The 15,637-nt window shown below is 38.2% G+C and overlaps 1 protein-coding gene across 1 annotated transcript in view; it reads left to right on the top strand.

The window, feature by feature from the left end:
* The window catches only part of LOC135744126 (receptor-type tyrosine-protein phosphatase mu-like), a 218,618-nt gene that overhangs the window by 97,694 nt on the left and 105,287 nt on the right, over positions 1-15,637 (top strand). The window contains exons 6-7 of the mRNA XM_073814927.1: positions 517-691; positions 11,829-12,122. Of these exons, the coding sequence (XP_073671028.1) occupies positions 517-691; positions 11,829-12,122 (469 nt within the window). The remainder of the gene's footprint in view (positions 1-516; positions 692-11,828; positions 12,123-15,637) is intronic.

Genomic DNA, 15,637 nt, shown 5'->3' with positions numbered 1-15,637 from the left:
GGAAAAATGTGGAGATCCTTGACAATGACTCGGATAAATGAGCAAAATACTCTGTGACTATAACATGGAAATTCGTGAGATCAGGTTGGTTTTAACTGTTTAGAGTCTGCAGATTCTCTGTGGTGTTTTAAATGACGCTGTGATTATCACTGAGCGTGATGTCCTCTCGACCGAAGGAGATGTTTGTACACATTGTGTTTGAATGAATGAATCTGGTCTAGCGCTGTAGTGCAGGTCTGATGGTGTGTAACCGAAGTCAGTTTGAAGTCTCAGAAGTCTCGTGACGTTGGATGTAGCTGATGTTAGTTGATGTGTGTTTGAGAAACTCTGTCAGGTAGTTTGTCACATAAACAAACACATTGTCATTAAGAGAGTAAGAGATTCACACATTAAGAGACGTCCCCCTGATAACACTAATGAAGATTTATCACTGATAAACAAATGTCTTCCATCTGCCTGCTGAAGCGCCTGACAGCTGCTGTGTGTGTGTTGTGTTGTGTTGTGTTGTGTTTACAGGGTATCGGTGGTCGTGAAGCTCCTATGAAGGCTACCAAGCCGTGGAATAACCAGCGATTTATCGGCATGTTTGACGTGGTGAACACAACCAAACAAGATTCTGGACGCTACAGATGCATCGTCCACTCGAATCGTGGCGTCGGTGTGTCCAACTACGGAGAGCTGACCATCAAACGTAAGTAAACACACATGATGATCTGATGCTGTATGTTCAGATGTTATGTGTCATCATCGTATGATGAATCCTTCAGCATTCTGTCGGTCAGCGGCCATCTGCTCTTCATTACATCAACCGTTGTCACATGTATACACTTCACACCATTGTTAAGTTTATTTCACACGTGACACTCGCCAGTCCTCACAAGTCAGTTTTACTAGGGCTGGGTATTGCAACCATTTTGGTGATTTGATTCTTATTCATATGGTTTTTGATGAAATTTAATGTTGATTAGTTATCAATATTTCATTAGAAATTTTAGTTTTGCAGACATGGAATCTATATATATATATATTTAAGCAATATCGCTCTCGTAGTCGTGTGATATAGCTCTATATCATCACGGCTGTGATTAGGCCAGAGGCACGAGGCCGTAGGCAATCACAGCCTAGAGCTCATAGAGCTATATCACACGACTCCGAGAGCAATATTGCTTTTATACAACAGTTCGACCGAAAAATTAGCATGACACAAAGTTAAATCCCAGAAGAAATCTATAGCGAGGAATGCGATGCTTCGCGTAAAAAACACTGTTACTTTGCATTCACACCGCCACCGGCGGGGCAGCCAGAGCTTTGAAAATAGAAAAAATATTGAAACTCTTTGGTTATTTTTTTAGCGTGATGCTAATGGTCTAATTAGATTCAATGGATTGTGCTAAGCTATGCTAAAAGTACTAGCGCCAGACCCGGAGATCCGCTGAATGGATTCCAAAACGGTAAAAATCAAATGTTTAACTCTAGGGGAGCTGGAAAATGAGTATATATTTTTTTTAAAAGGAGTGTCCCTTTAATTTCAAAACACATATGGTAGCTGCCACAGGACAAACATGTCATCGTCTGAGACAACGTAGGGATGAAACGTGCTCTGTAGAGAAGTTTGTCTGTTTAGGGCTACTGTAGAAACATGACGACGACTTCCATGTAAGAGGACCTGCGGTGTACATGTAAACTTAAACTTAAAACAAACTATAATCTTATTTCTGAAATCTGATTGGTTGATTGAAATGTTGTCCCAGGGTCAACATAATGTTGACCTGAGGACATCAACCACTTGGAAAAATCAGGAGAGCCGTACATGTATGTAGATAAAATAGCTCATTTTAATGTAATAAAAACAATACATTTCATTATGTAAAGTCTTTATACTTCACTAATAATATAGTTATGTAGTTCATATTGCATTTCTGTCAAGAGATCCTTCTAAAAGTTACACAATGCACCTTTAAATCGAAGATCGATTGAAATCTGTGAATCAATCACTTTTACCCAGCCTTATTTGTGAAGATATTTTTGGAAATTCATGAAAATAAAACCCATTCATCCGTTGTGTCAAGGACGTCGTTTTCCATCAGAGCGAGGCGTTACCTTCATCTTTAGCTTCTTAGACTTTAAAAGCAGACATTGAGAAATGATTCAAGTCTGTGTAGAGGGTTGTGTGTTTTATGTTAATGGTTTCCTCTGTCTTTGTTTTGATGAGCGCGTGTTACGTTTTAAGAGTCGCCCTTGACCGGCGTAGTGTTTTTAGGAGGAGGTTACGCTGGAAGGTTTGGATTGATGTACAGTAAGCTGTCACCCGCGGCCCTTCGGCGGTCATTTGATATAAATTTATAGAGCCGGCAGGATTTAAATCCTGAATTGTTCTATCTTCTCGTGCCACTCAGAGAGAGACGGGTAATGGCCTTCAATATTTCATCACCTCAATGTTCTCTCGCTTTCTTTGTCTCTCTCGCCGAGCGGGCAATTGAATTTATGGCCCTGTAGTTTTTACCTCAGAGGTTTATGTGATTGATTGCTTTAATCCCACCTGTCTGAACTGAGAGCTGTCAATCACGTTCAGTGGCTCCGCCCGGAGGCCGGACTAAACTCGCTCTGAGCAGTTTGAGCATTAATTAAATTTCTGTTGACGGTGAAACACTCAAATGTTGCTCTTTCATAGCTCGGGAGTATTATAATTCATTTCATTTTCTTACATACTTCTCCTTAAATCCTTTAGGATATATGATAATAAGAGACAACTGATGGCATAGAGAGCTATAAGATTATGTAAAAAACCTCGCTCAGATTATATGGCTTTGAGAAATCACTCTGAGACATCTCTTATGTTTGATTTTAGACTTTGGCATCATACAGTAGTAGATCTAAGCATAGTTTAAGAAAGCATTGAGATCTGTGAGATTACTGGCAAAAATCAGTATGCGTAACAACTAGTACATCAGAAACCTCTCAGATGAGTATCACTATCTGTGTGTCTTTAGCACAGAGGCATTGACATCACTAATTAAAATATCTGCTATTAACATTGTGCTTCAGGTGTTTGTCTCCATATACAGATCTGAGAGCTGTCGGAGAGACACAATAAACACACAAACCCTGAGGTCTGAGATAAAGAGACAGTATTTAACACTACAGAGCGTCATGCGTTTACATGCAAATCAATAACTGCGTTTACATGGGATTTGGAGATTTGTCAGGTTCTTCCAGGCAGTGACGTCACTGCCTATAATGCATAATAGTCAACAGGAAATCTGTCATAATCTATACCAGTGTTTCCCAACCTTTTTAGCCCTAAGTACCCCCACGGCCCTATCAGTAAGGCACAAGTACTCCTTCGTCTAAACTAAACCAAAGTTATGTTTTAAAGCAACACTAAAGAGTTTTTGCTCTTTGCTCCCCCTACAGGTTGGAAGCTGAATTGTTCATTACCACGTCGTAAATAATTTAGCCTACTGCAGCAAAGCTGGCTCTGATTGGATTGTAGGTGTATTGTTTTTGTAGTTTTCACTCGAACTACAGGACCGCGACCCGACGGTTGGAAACTTCTTTAGTGCGGTTTTGGCCGATCGAGGGCTGCAAAGCGAATGTGAAAGTGCCGTACACCCTGTTTAGAGCGGATGAACCACTGAAACTTTTTTGGAAACGTTATTTTAGGGTAAAAAAAACCTCTTTGGTGTTGTTTTAAAGACAAATAATTAGTAATATTAATAAATAAATTAATTTTAAACATTAAAGTAAAAATCACTGACCATTGAAGCATGTTTATTTTAACAAACCACCATCATTGTGATCAGTGTTTGTATTTTATCTGCTGATTTGCATTTTAAAAGACACACCCAAAAACGGCACATTTTTGCTTAGGAATACAAAATGGCAATTTTGACATGCTATAATTAATTATCTGTAGGGTGTTTTGAGATAAAAACTTCACATACGAAATCGGGGAACACCAAAGACTTATTTTACAAATTAAAAAATTTCATCATATGACCCCTTTAAGGGCCAGATTTACTAACAGCTTGCCCAGACCATCATTTTGGTGTTAAATAACTTACTAAAGACATGCAGTAGATATTTAGTTCTGAAAAGGTGTTATTTTTGCGACCTTATTGCATATGCTTTTGTAGAAGTTTTCCTTTCAGATGCAACATTAATTGGAGGAAAGTATTAACATTTAGTTTGCCAGAGGAACATACTTTTGTTAAAAGTTTGCCGAGCCACTCTGTTTAATTTGCTGGAGAAAAGAGGAGGAGAAGTCACGAGAAGAAGTCGAATCAGGTGTTTTAAAACTTCTTTTAACCCTTCATCTTTCGTTTCTTCTTAGTGTAGCCTACTTTTACTTTGTTAGCTAGATTTTCACACTCCGCAGTCCACATTTTCATTGTGATGTCCTGCCGAGGTCTCTTATTTGCGACCCTGTACTAATTTTCGCTGCTCTTGGTAGATTGCAATGGTCATTATGGAAATGTGTTTTGTGCCTGTGTTATTTTACGCCTCTGTAATAAATCACACGCAGATTTTCCACTACAATCATCTTTGACTTTTCAGTAAATCTGGCCCTAAAATTACTAAAATCTCGATTTAAGTTACTGATAATTAAAGTGTGCAAATAACTTAAATGATTCTGTTCAAATATAAAGAGAAACAAAATGTGTTAAGACATTCACTATAAATACAAAAGACATCACGGGACAAAATATGTTAGCCACTTTAAAAACAATGCAAATGTTTGTTTGTGTCATTTGAAAATGCAGCGGGAATGAATATCATTATTTGAACATTATTTATAGTTAATAAACGTTTTGTCTTTAGAAACGATTCAGGTTCATTGAAAATAGTCAGATTGTTCTTGAGTTGGACATCGCTATTGCGTTTTGGAGCATGCAGCGCATTTACTCATGACGGCTAATAATATTAATGATAAGATTTAAATGACATTTAAAGTAGTCCTTTTTACAATGCTTTCCTCACAAAAATCAATCTTAGGTCAATGACTGGACAAACAAGAGACATTTTTATTAAAAGTAAATGAGATCACAGCAAAATCTAAATCTTTTCGCGTACCCCTTGGAAACTCTTCAAGTAGCCCCTGTGGTACGCGTACCCCCAGTTTGAAATCACTGATCTATACTGTTGTATCTCTTCTCGTGTCTGCAGAAGCTGTAAATGTAACATGAGCTTTTATATTCACAGACAACTGCTTGAGTCGAGCGCAGATCTTTATGAATTACTTTGCTCTTACTACCGTGTGTGATTTTTTTCTTTCACACGTGGAGACATGCACACATGAACAAAACTGCGAGAAAGCCAGTTAAGGTGTTTACATGCAATGCAAAATTGGGGAAATGAGTAAAAAACTACCTGTGCCTGATAAAAGAAAACTGTTTTACATGTTTACATGACCCCACACGTTATCAGTTTATTAAGCATAATGGGTGTAAGACTGTGCATGTACAGTAAACGCACTCAGTGTTACAGAACTTCACATTATCAATTCAACATCACAACACATTACACTGTGGACAAAACGTCAAGGGGCGTGCGTGTGTTGGACCAAATTATTGTGACATTGTTGTTCCCGTGAGGAAAAAGCTTATAAATAAAAGTGATGTTTCTTTGAAAATGTAAAAATACAGAAAGGTTAGGTTTAGGGGTTGGGTTACAGGGTGGGGGGGCAGGCAGGTGCGTTACTGAAACAGGTCACAGCTGTCCACTGTCCTAAAATCATGACACACAAACTTAAAGAATCACACATACTGTACACTCCTCCCAATAACTTAGACATCAGTCTCTCACACACACACACACACACACACACACACACACACACACACACACACACACACACACAGTAGTGTGGACAACAGCTGTTATATTACACACACAATCAGTGTCAGTCTCTGCTGTTGGCACTGAGGTTGGAGGTCTGTTCAGATGTCTGATATACATGAATCCATGTCATACACACGCACACACATACACGCGCACACACACAGACACACACACACACATGTGTGTTTGACAGTCGATCCGTCGTCTTCATGGCCTACAGCAGCTTACTGCATCTGTCAAAGGTTTATTAACGTTGCACTCGTGGTGTTTCTGCTGCTAATCTCCTGTTTTACACACTAAACCCTTCATAGCCGCCAGCCTTTGTCTCTCTCTCTCTTCTGCTTTATTTTACAGATAGACACTCTTGTGCTTTTGCTTAAAGATTTAAAGGTTTAAGTATTTAGATGTCATTTGTAGATTTCAGTTCAGATCTTTCTCCTTATCAAACAGAGATTATTTAGTTTAGCACATATTTGATATGTTTGAGTTTATTTTGAGATCTCCACTATGGTACCTGAGCACAGTTTGAGAAAATATTTATTTTTTTATTAAAAGAAACAGCTGAGGAGAACAAAATCTCCATTTGCTCCTATTTAGGCAAGGCAAGTTTATTAATGTGCACAAATCATACACAGAAATCATTCAAAGTGCTTTATAAAGATATAAATCATTTCAAAGTGAAAAAATAAAGTAAGAGAATAAACAGTATGTCACGGTATATGACTACAGGGAGACGAGGATGTATGAATAAACTTTAATGAAAACAAAACAACAAATGCGGACTTGACTTTGAGAGATGAATAATCATTTAACCCTCATAAGCCATATTTTCCTGTATACTTTATAGTCCCTTGGGGGTAAAAATGACCCCAGAAATTAAAAGAGTGATTACAAAAAATATATACATTTTTAATGAAACAAATAAATCATTTTTTTCATTGACTTCCCATCTATAAATTAATGCTGTGTTTTGGGAGATATGAAGTATGTTTGTAGCTGTTTACCACTCAATTCCTCAACTACACCATTAGCTTACCTGTAAAATATCAACATTATCAACAAGTTCACATAAATTTAGATCTAAATGTGATTAAAATTTTTAGATATTGATCTAGATGTTGTGTGTTGAATTCGGCCATTTGGTGTTTAGAAAAAAACATAAAAGAATTATAGTTTAGGAAATAAATCATTTTAGATGCCCATAGAGACCCATTCATTTTACTGGATATGGACAACTGCTCAACATCACTACTTTAGTGAAAACATTTTGTGAATTTATGTTTATATAAACATTAGAAAGGACATTAAAAATAAATATTATTTCAAATAATAGAATTTTTTGTATTTTTGAATGAAAGTAAGAGTGTGTGTGTGTGTGTGTGTGTGTGTGTGTGTGTGTGTGTGTGTGTGTGTGTGTGTGTGTGTGTGTGTGTGTGTGTGTGTGTGTGTGTGTGTGCACGCGTGCGCGCGACACCTGTGTGAACATTTTACATCTTTGTTTTGCATCTGTGGCTGTTTTTCCAAATTCTGTAAAAAATGCTCTCTGTGGCAGTCATACCTTTGTGTGTTTGTGTGTGTCTGTTGTGTGTGATTGAGCATGTCTTTTCTATATTGCGTTTGTGCTCTAGTACCAGGCCTGACTTTCTGTGTTAATATTTTCAGATTTATTCTGGATGCATTGATTTTTTTTTTTGCATTTGCATTTCCCATTCATTTCAATTGGGGTCATTTTTACCCCCAAAAGGCCTAGGTGAATTTATTTTACACCTCTTTAGAACGACCGAATCAAGCCCAGTTTTTTTTTATCTAAATCTTGACAGATAATCTGGAAAAGTCACAAAATCTTATTCCACTAAGATGAAGGCAACTATGTTTTTAAACTAAAGAAAAGTGGCTTGGGGTTAAGATTGACCCCAAGGAACTTATTAGGGTTAAAATAATTATTAAAATCAGATCATTATTGTCTAGGACAAACAATTAAAAAAACTTGTTTGAGAGTTTTTTCAATCCGGAGCTCGCCAGTGCCTGATGGGTTAAATCATAAAATCATCACAGCGTTTAAGTTTCTCAGAGATCTATAAATTGTGATGTGTGATGGTCACATAAATTAACTCCTGATGGTGTTAAGCGGCGCTTTGCATTTCAGCCGAGTTTGATGAAGTCAGAATGCGTGACGGATGTCTCTATAAAGCCGAGCTCCACGCCGCTACATTAAACGCCCTGTTAGTGTCCAGATCTCTCGCCCGCAGGGTCACGCCCGAGTGAAGACATCGCTGTGGAGATGAATGAGACGTCTGCGAGAGCTGCGGGAAACCTCTGCACTCATTTCTCCACACAGAGACACACACACACACATACTGTCATTGATGTGACCGCTGACCTTAAAGGGATAGTTCACCCCAAAAATGTAATCCTGTCATTATGTCCTTATCTTGTTTTGAACCTGTAGAAATGCTATGAACAAATGAGGATGTCTCGGAAAATGTTTGTAACCGAACAGATCCAGGGCACCGTTCACTTCAATAGTATAATTTTTCTTACTATGGAAGTCAGTGGTGCCCCAGATTTGTTTTGTTTTCATCCCTTTTTAAACCATCGTATTAAAAAGTCAAAACTTTTAAGAAAAACCTATTTTAGCTGTGATGTTATGTGCTGTCACAGGTTAGCATTGAACACCTTTAAACAAATCTCGTCCAATCAGAATAAAGGTCCGAACTTTCTGTATGATTAAAGTAATGTCCAGACATTCTTCAGATTGTTCTGTGTCTGTAATTATCAATCTGCTTTTATATCCGCCTGCGTACTGTGGTTAAAAAAGTTCACAAGCGTCTATTCAGTCCTGCATGGGTTATTGAAAGAGCGTTATTGCGAGTTCACCGTCAGTGTCTGAATGAGACACACCGAGACAATGAAGAGCAAGGTGATGCTGACGTCTCAAAGCTGTCTGACTGATAATCTCTTTTATTCTGTCTGGTGGCGTGTCGCCGGGATTAATGGGTTGATTTAAGGTGATTTTTAATTGGCAGTTGTGGTGTGGAGGATTATGGGTATTTAGGGGTCCTGCTCTAAGGTCATGGGAGGTTGGCCATCTGTAGAGTCTGTGACTTGCAGATCTTCATCAAGTCAACAAAACTAAACTAAACTTCTACACAAGCACGTGTTTAGATAGTTGTGTGATTTCAGACACAAACTGACACACAATGGTTATGTTTACATGCACCTACTTTTGTCATTTCTAATTAATTTAATACGTTGAATACAGTACAGTATATACCCTGAATGTTGCAATGTGAGTAAAATATTTGTACATTCAATGTAATCTGATGCACATGTGTTTATCGTCGAGTTGAAATGTAGAAAGTTAACATTGGTTAAAGAAAGTTGTTTTTGCAGATATGCAACAGAAACAAAATGTCCAAATGGCACAATGCTATTTTATTGCTTCATGTAATATTGAATACCTTCAATGTTCATAATATAGCCTTGAATAAAGTACCACTTATTATATTATTTCATAAGAAATTACTTGCAGTTGTTTTGCAGATCTGGCAACCCTGCCACAACGGTCTACAATAGTTTAATAACGTGTAATATTTAGTTAAAACATATACAAAAACAACACATCGTCACCTGTCAAGAAAATAAATATATTGGGGAATATTCTGCAATGTCATGGTATCCTGTAAAATTGTGAGTGACGTCTGCAACTGGACCGTTCCAAAATATCAGACGCGTCTACATACAGCGGGGAAAATAAGTATTTGACACACCAGCATTTTTATCAGTAAGGGATTTTCTAAGTGTGCTATTGACACAAAATTTCCACCAGATGTAGCCATCAAGCCAAATATTGAATTCATACAAAGAAATCAAAACATTTAAGTATACAAGTTGAGTCATAATAAATAAAGTGAAATGACACAGGGAATAAGTACTTTGTTGTTTATTACAGCTTCTAGATGCCTCTTGTATGGAGAGACCAGTCGTCTGCATTGCTCAGGAGCGATTCTGGCCCATTCTTCCACACAAATGCTCTTTAAATCTTGAAGGTTCCCTTGGGCCTCTTTTATGAACTTTGATCTTCAGTTCTTTCCATAGATTTTCTATGGGATTAAGGTCAGGTGATTGACTAGGCCATTCAAGCAACTTGATTTTCTTTCTTTGAAACCACTTCATTGTTTCCTTGGCCTTGTGTTTGGGATCATTGTCTTGCTGAAATGTCTACCCTCTTTTCATTTTCAGCTTTCTGGTAGATGGCAGCAGATTTTTATCCAGAATGTCCCGGTACATTTCTCCATTCATTCTGCCTTCAATAATATGAAGTCTGCCAGTACCCCTTGCTGAAAAGCAGCCCCAAACCATGATGCTTCCACCCCCAAACGTTGGTATGGTGTTCTTGGGGCAGTGCCATTTCTTCTCCAAACATGGTGTGTAGAATGACTGCCAAAAAGTTCAATTTTGCTTTCACCTGACCATACTATAGTTACCCAATAATTTGCAAACTTTAACGAGCCTCAACATGCTTTTTGTTCAGCAATGGAGTCTTGCGCCGTGAGCGGGCATGGATGCCATGGCGGTTCAGTGCATTGCTTATAGTTTTCTTTGAAACAACAGTACCTGCTGATGCAAAGTCTTCTAGCCCTGCATTCCAGTTCGTTTTTTATGACCTTCCCTTACTAACTTCCCTCAGTCTCGTTCACTCGGATGTACGTCATTGCTTACGTTGTACGAGCGCCCACTACTGCTGAAAACTTGAAGTAGGTTCAAATGGATTGCCCTAAGCCCTTGATCACATGGAAAATGGAGACGGCCCCTCCATGTGCAAAGCGTTGCTGAAGTGACGTCACAATCATGATGCATTGTGGGATATGGAGCTGCCTGAAGTGTACATATGAAGTAAACTCGCTCCCTCTGTCAAAATCGAGGGAGCGAGGGTCTGTCCTTACAAACTTCCCTCGTCCACTTGACGAAGTGGAACACACTTCAAAATGGCGACAGGGATTCTTCCGAGGGGAAGTGATTAGGGAAAGTTGTGAGTGCGTGTCTAAAACTGGAGTGGAAGTTCTGTTCAACTGGTTCTTGGGTCTCCTGATTATTCTTTGGACATCTTTGGATGAAGTCTTTCCTGTGTGCCTCCTGGGTAATGAGAAGCCTTTATAGGCCATCAATTAGGACTAAAGCAGCTGATATCAATTAGTACTGATATGGGGCAAGGTTTCCCTCTCAATATTGACAGATTTCATGTGATCTCCTGGCTTTCTATGCAATTTTGCACCTTGTTCTCTTCATGTGTTCAATACTTATTCCCTGTGACATTTTACTTTATTTATTATGACTCAACTTGTATACTTAAATGTTCTGATTTCTTTCTATGAATTCAATATTTGGCTTGATGGCTACATCTGGTGGAATTTTTTGTCAATAGCCCACTTAAAAATCCCCTTACTGATAAAATGCGAATAGGTCAAATAATTATTTTCAACGCTGTATATGTAGCGATTGATTGATATATCCATGATGTATACATATATATGATTTAGCCTACAGCGGTGGATGGTTGCTCATTTGTTTATAGTTGTATGTAGGACCACAAGATTTAGGAAACACCTTCTAGCGACCTTAAATAAAGAGACGGACGACACAAAGTCACTGGCGTGTGCATGCAGCACAGTGTGATAATTCACGTAAAACCCTTAATATGTTTTTATAAACTTCGTATATTTATGTATCTATCCACATTTAACAAAACACAGATTATGTAAAGTGGCACTAAACTGTGTTCATATGAATCCACGAGTTCGTGTTTTGACATTTAAATGTCTTGGCAGTGTGATGACATTTATTATATCAGTGTGATGTGAAGACAGGACTGTAATGTTAATGCAGGTCAGTTCAGTCGAACATCATTTCTTTGGTGAACAGCGCTAGAGGGGGAATTTAACACTACAAAGACTTTATTTTAATGTGTTGATTTTGTTTTCTCTCAGAGCCTCCGGTTCCCATCGCGCCGCCTCAGCTGATGGCAGTGGGAGCCACGTACCTCTGGATTCAACTCAATGCAAACTCAATCAACGGAGACGGACCCATCGTTAACCGCGAGGTCGAGTACCGCACGGTCTCGGGCACCATGTATGACCTTCAGCCTGTAGATAAAACCTCACACAAAATCGGTCATCTGGACCCAGACACAGAATATGAGATCAGTGTCCTCTTGACTCGACCCCTGGACGGAGGAACTGGGGCTCCTGGACCTCCACTGAGGGCTCGAACCAAATGTGCAGGTCAGTTTAATTTATGATACAGTCAAGACACGTGACACACATTATATTCACAGATGACACTGTTGGCTATGAATTTATAGTCTGATTGTTTGATTGTGTGGGTGTGTTTTGCTGATCACATCACTTGGGATTGAGTCTATGTGTCAGATTCGATTGGGCTGATGGATGTTATGTGTGAATGTTCAGTAGAAGCTGGTGAAGATGATGGTTCCTCTTATATCTGATTGTGTGTGTGTGTGTGTGTGTGCGTGTGCGCGTGCGCGTGCGCGCGTGTGTGTGTGGTCTGTGAAACTAGAGAAGCAGAAGATGTTTTGAGAGGATTTGTCTTCCTATTGAAGGTCTCTCATCTCTGATGCATGAGTTTGCCTTCCCATCAGGACTCAAGGCTGTGTGTGTGTGTGTGTGTGTATTGTGTGTGTGTATTAAAATGCTCTTTCTGTTGTGCGTTTTGGGCACATTTGAAGTGTATATTTGTGTTTCTAAAGCTTCTTTCAATTTAACCTTCAGAGTTTTAAAAGTTTAAAGTTTTATTGGTCACATACACGGCCATATACACTACGACATGAATACCAATGCTTGGTGCAACCACTGTAGTCTCGTCTCCACAGTTTACAATAACACTTTTACAGATTCAATCTGCATAAGGGATTCATTCTTCCTTTTAAGTAGTCAACTATTAAGGAAACAGTAGAATATACTGTGTGTGTGTGTGTGTGTGTGTATATATATATATATAGTACTGTGTAAAAGTCTTAGGCCACCATGCTACCATTAGATTAGTTGTTTTTGCAATGTTATAGTGATCATATATAATTATTTCTCAGTCTTTTTATTAGAATTCAACCTGAAAATACAGGACATTTTTTATGTAGTATTAAAAACAGTATAAAAGTATAAGCTGAGGTGTCAAGTACTGTATTTAGGGTAAACGTAAAGATCTTCCTCGTGCTGACTGACAGATCTGAAGCATGGACAGATGCTCGAGGCAACGTCCCAGATATATACACAGAATTACAGTTTTTATCTGTTTTGAGAAAAATTCACGCAGATATAATCTGTTATGTCTTAAGTGAATGTTTGGTTAACCGTTGTGATGTGTAAGATTATATTAGATCCTTACATTACAGTAGATCTTAAAGCTGTCTGCCTCAATGTCAATCAAACAATAAATGAAAAAAAAGTTGAAGATGTATAGATATTGTTTTTGACTTTGTGTGCTAAATCTATTAGTTTTAAAGTGATTTTAAGGTATGGATGCGGTGCTTTTGTTTTTTGAATCTCAAATTTTGTCAGATTCCAACAAATTATACATCATTTTGAAGTTTTTTAATAGAGAATGTCAAAATATAAGTAACTTATTTGTGAAAATGTGTTCCTTCTGACTCATTTTGCCAGTATAGATCACATTTGGTTCTGAAAATTGTTTGCACCCTTGACAATTTCCATGATTTTCATTTATAAATATTTGGGTGTTTGGATAAGCAATATAATTTTGAGCTATCAAATAACTGAAGGACACAGTAATATTTCAGTAGTGAAATGAGGTTTATTGGATTAACATAAAATGTACAATATGCATCAAAACAAAATTAGACAGGTGCATAAATTTGGGCACCCTTGTCACCAAACACACAATTGGTTTGTTGAGCTCATTAAGCCTTGAACTTCATAGACAATCATGAGAAAAGGTATTTAAGGTGGCCAATTGAAAGTTATTGTTGAAGAATGGCAACACGGAGACCTCAATACAACTCTCAAATGACCTAAAAACAAAGATTCTTCCATATTATGGTTTATGGGAAGGATATCGCAGAGATATAAGCTGTCAGTGTCCACTGTGAGGAAATACATGACCACAGGCACAGTTCTTGTTAAGGCCAGAAGTGCCAGGAACTTAAAATATTGAAGATGCAAAGGTGAAGGATGGTGAGAACGGTCAAAAACAGACCACAGACCACAGATGGCGTTACTGTGAATCCTTTAACAATTCAGCGCACTTTGCACTGATGGGAAAGATTTTTCTTTTGGAGCGCCCAAATTAATGCACCTATCTAATTTCATTTTGATGCATATTGCACATTTTCTGTTAATCCAATAAACCTCCTTTCACCACTGAAATATGACTGTGTCCTTGAGTTATTTGATGGATCAAAATGAAATTGCTCATCCAAACACCCAAATATTTAAACATGAAAATCATGGAAATTGTCAGGGGTGCCCAAACGTTTGCATACGACTGTTTATATATACATGTCAGTCGTATGCAAAAGTTTGGGCACCCAATATATATGTGTGTGTGTGTGTGTGTATACAAAGTATGCATATGAATGAAATAGTGCAAACAGACAGCAGCAGTATCAACTGTGACAAATGGAAGATGTTCATAGTGATAAAGCAACTGTCTGCCTCCTAGTTATATACATAGTCAGAGTAAAGTGCAATACGGCAACATGTAAGGCAAGTGCTATAGTGCAATAGTAAAACAAAATCATTGTGAATATTCAAGCTGTTGTTATCTGTTCTGCATGTAGAGGAATCTACAGTAGCTGTCAGACATTAGCAAACCTTTATAAATGTGATGATCCCGCTGCTTACGTAAAATACATTATCAGGTTCAGCGTGAGGCTTTTAGCGTAATGTCTGATTCACTCCTCTATTCAGAAACCTTAATGACATTTTTGTCTTGTCAGTTTACAGTTGACGTGTTTAAAGCGCGTGTTACCGGCCTGCAGTCACTTAAATCACTGTTTTCCGCTCCGGCTGGTTAATTCGGTCCTCCGGTTTCTTTGTTATCTCTTTCCGCTGAGCTTAATGGAAGTCCGGTAACAAAGAAATACAAATGTAGAGAGAAAAAAGGTTTGTACCCTTGAAAGTGAATTATTTTTGAGGAGGTACGTAGTCTTATCTGTCTGTTCGCTGTAGTTTTGCGTGCTGCACAAAGACGTCTCGGTGAGTTTCTGTGATTGATGTTTTTTTTTTCTCTTGATGAGGTTTAATAAAAGCTCGTCTGTCTGTTCCTCAGAAGAACGCTCGCTGCCGTCTGCTCTGACAGAAACTAAGGTCAATGTGTACTGAACCTCTACTACTACAGGACTTTACTACAAAACCTCATTTTCTACATCTGTACGCATCCAAGGACATGTTTTCATGTTTAATAAAGACTAGTGCACTCATTGCAGATTTGTATATAATCAGGTCTCATATAACGCTGACCGTGTAATTATCGATGTCCACATCTAGTCAACAGCATTTCGTTTCCATAACTTGGTTTTATTCATCATTTTATTGGATGTTAAATGATAGGCAGAGCAGAATATGAGTTTACAGTGGATTGTGAGGGATTTGAGGTTCAGAGCATCTTCATTTGTATCCATCATGGCTATTATTGCGGTCACCCTTATTACATGAACTCACTAGATTTGAGACAGTTGGCAGTGTAAAACCATGTTTGAAAGGGGACATATCATAAAAATCTGTCTTTTTCCATGTTTAAGTGCTATAATTGACCTATGGCT

Source organism: Paramisgurnus dabryanus, chromosome 6 (assembly GCF_030506205.2).
Source record: "Paramisgurnus dabryanus chromosome 6, PD_genome_1.1, whole genome shotgun sequence".
Taxonomy (NCBI): Eukaryota; Metazoa; Chordata; class Actinopteri; order Cypriniformes; family Cobitidae; genus Paramisgurnus; species Paramisgurnus dabryanus.
Note: the sequence above shows the minus strand (reverse complement) of the source record. Positions and strands in the feature narration are given on the sequence as shown.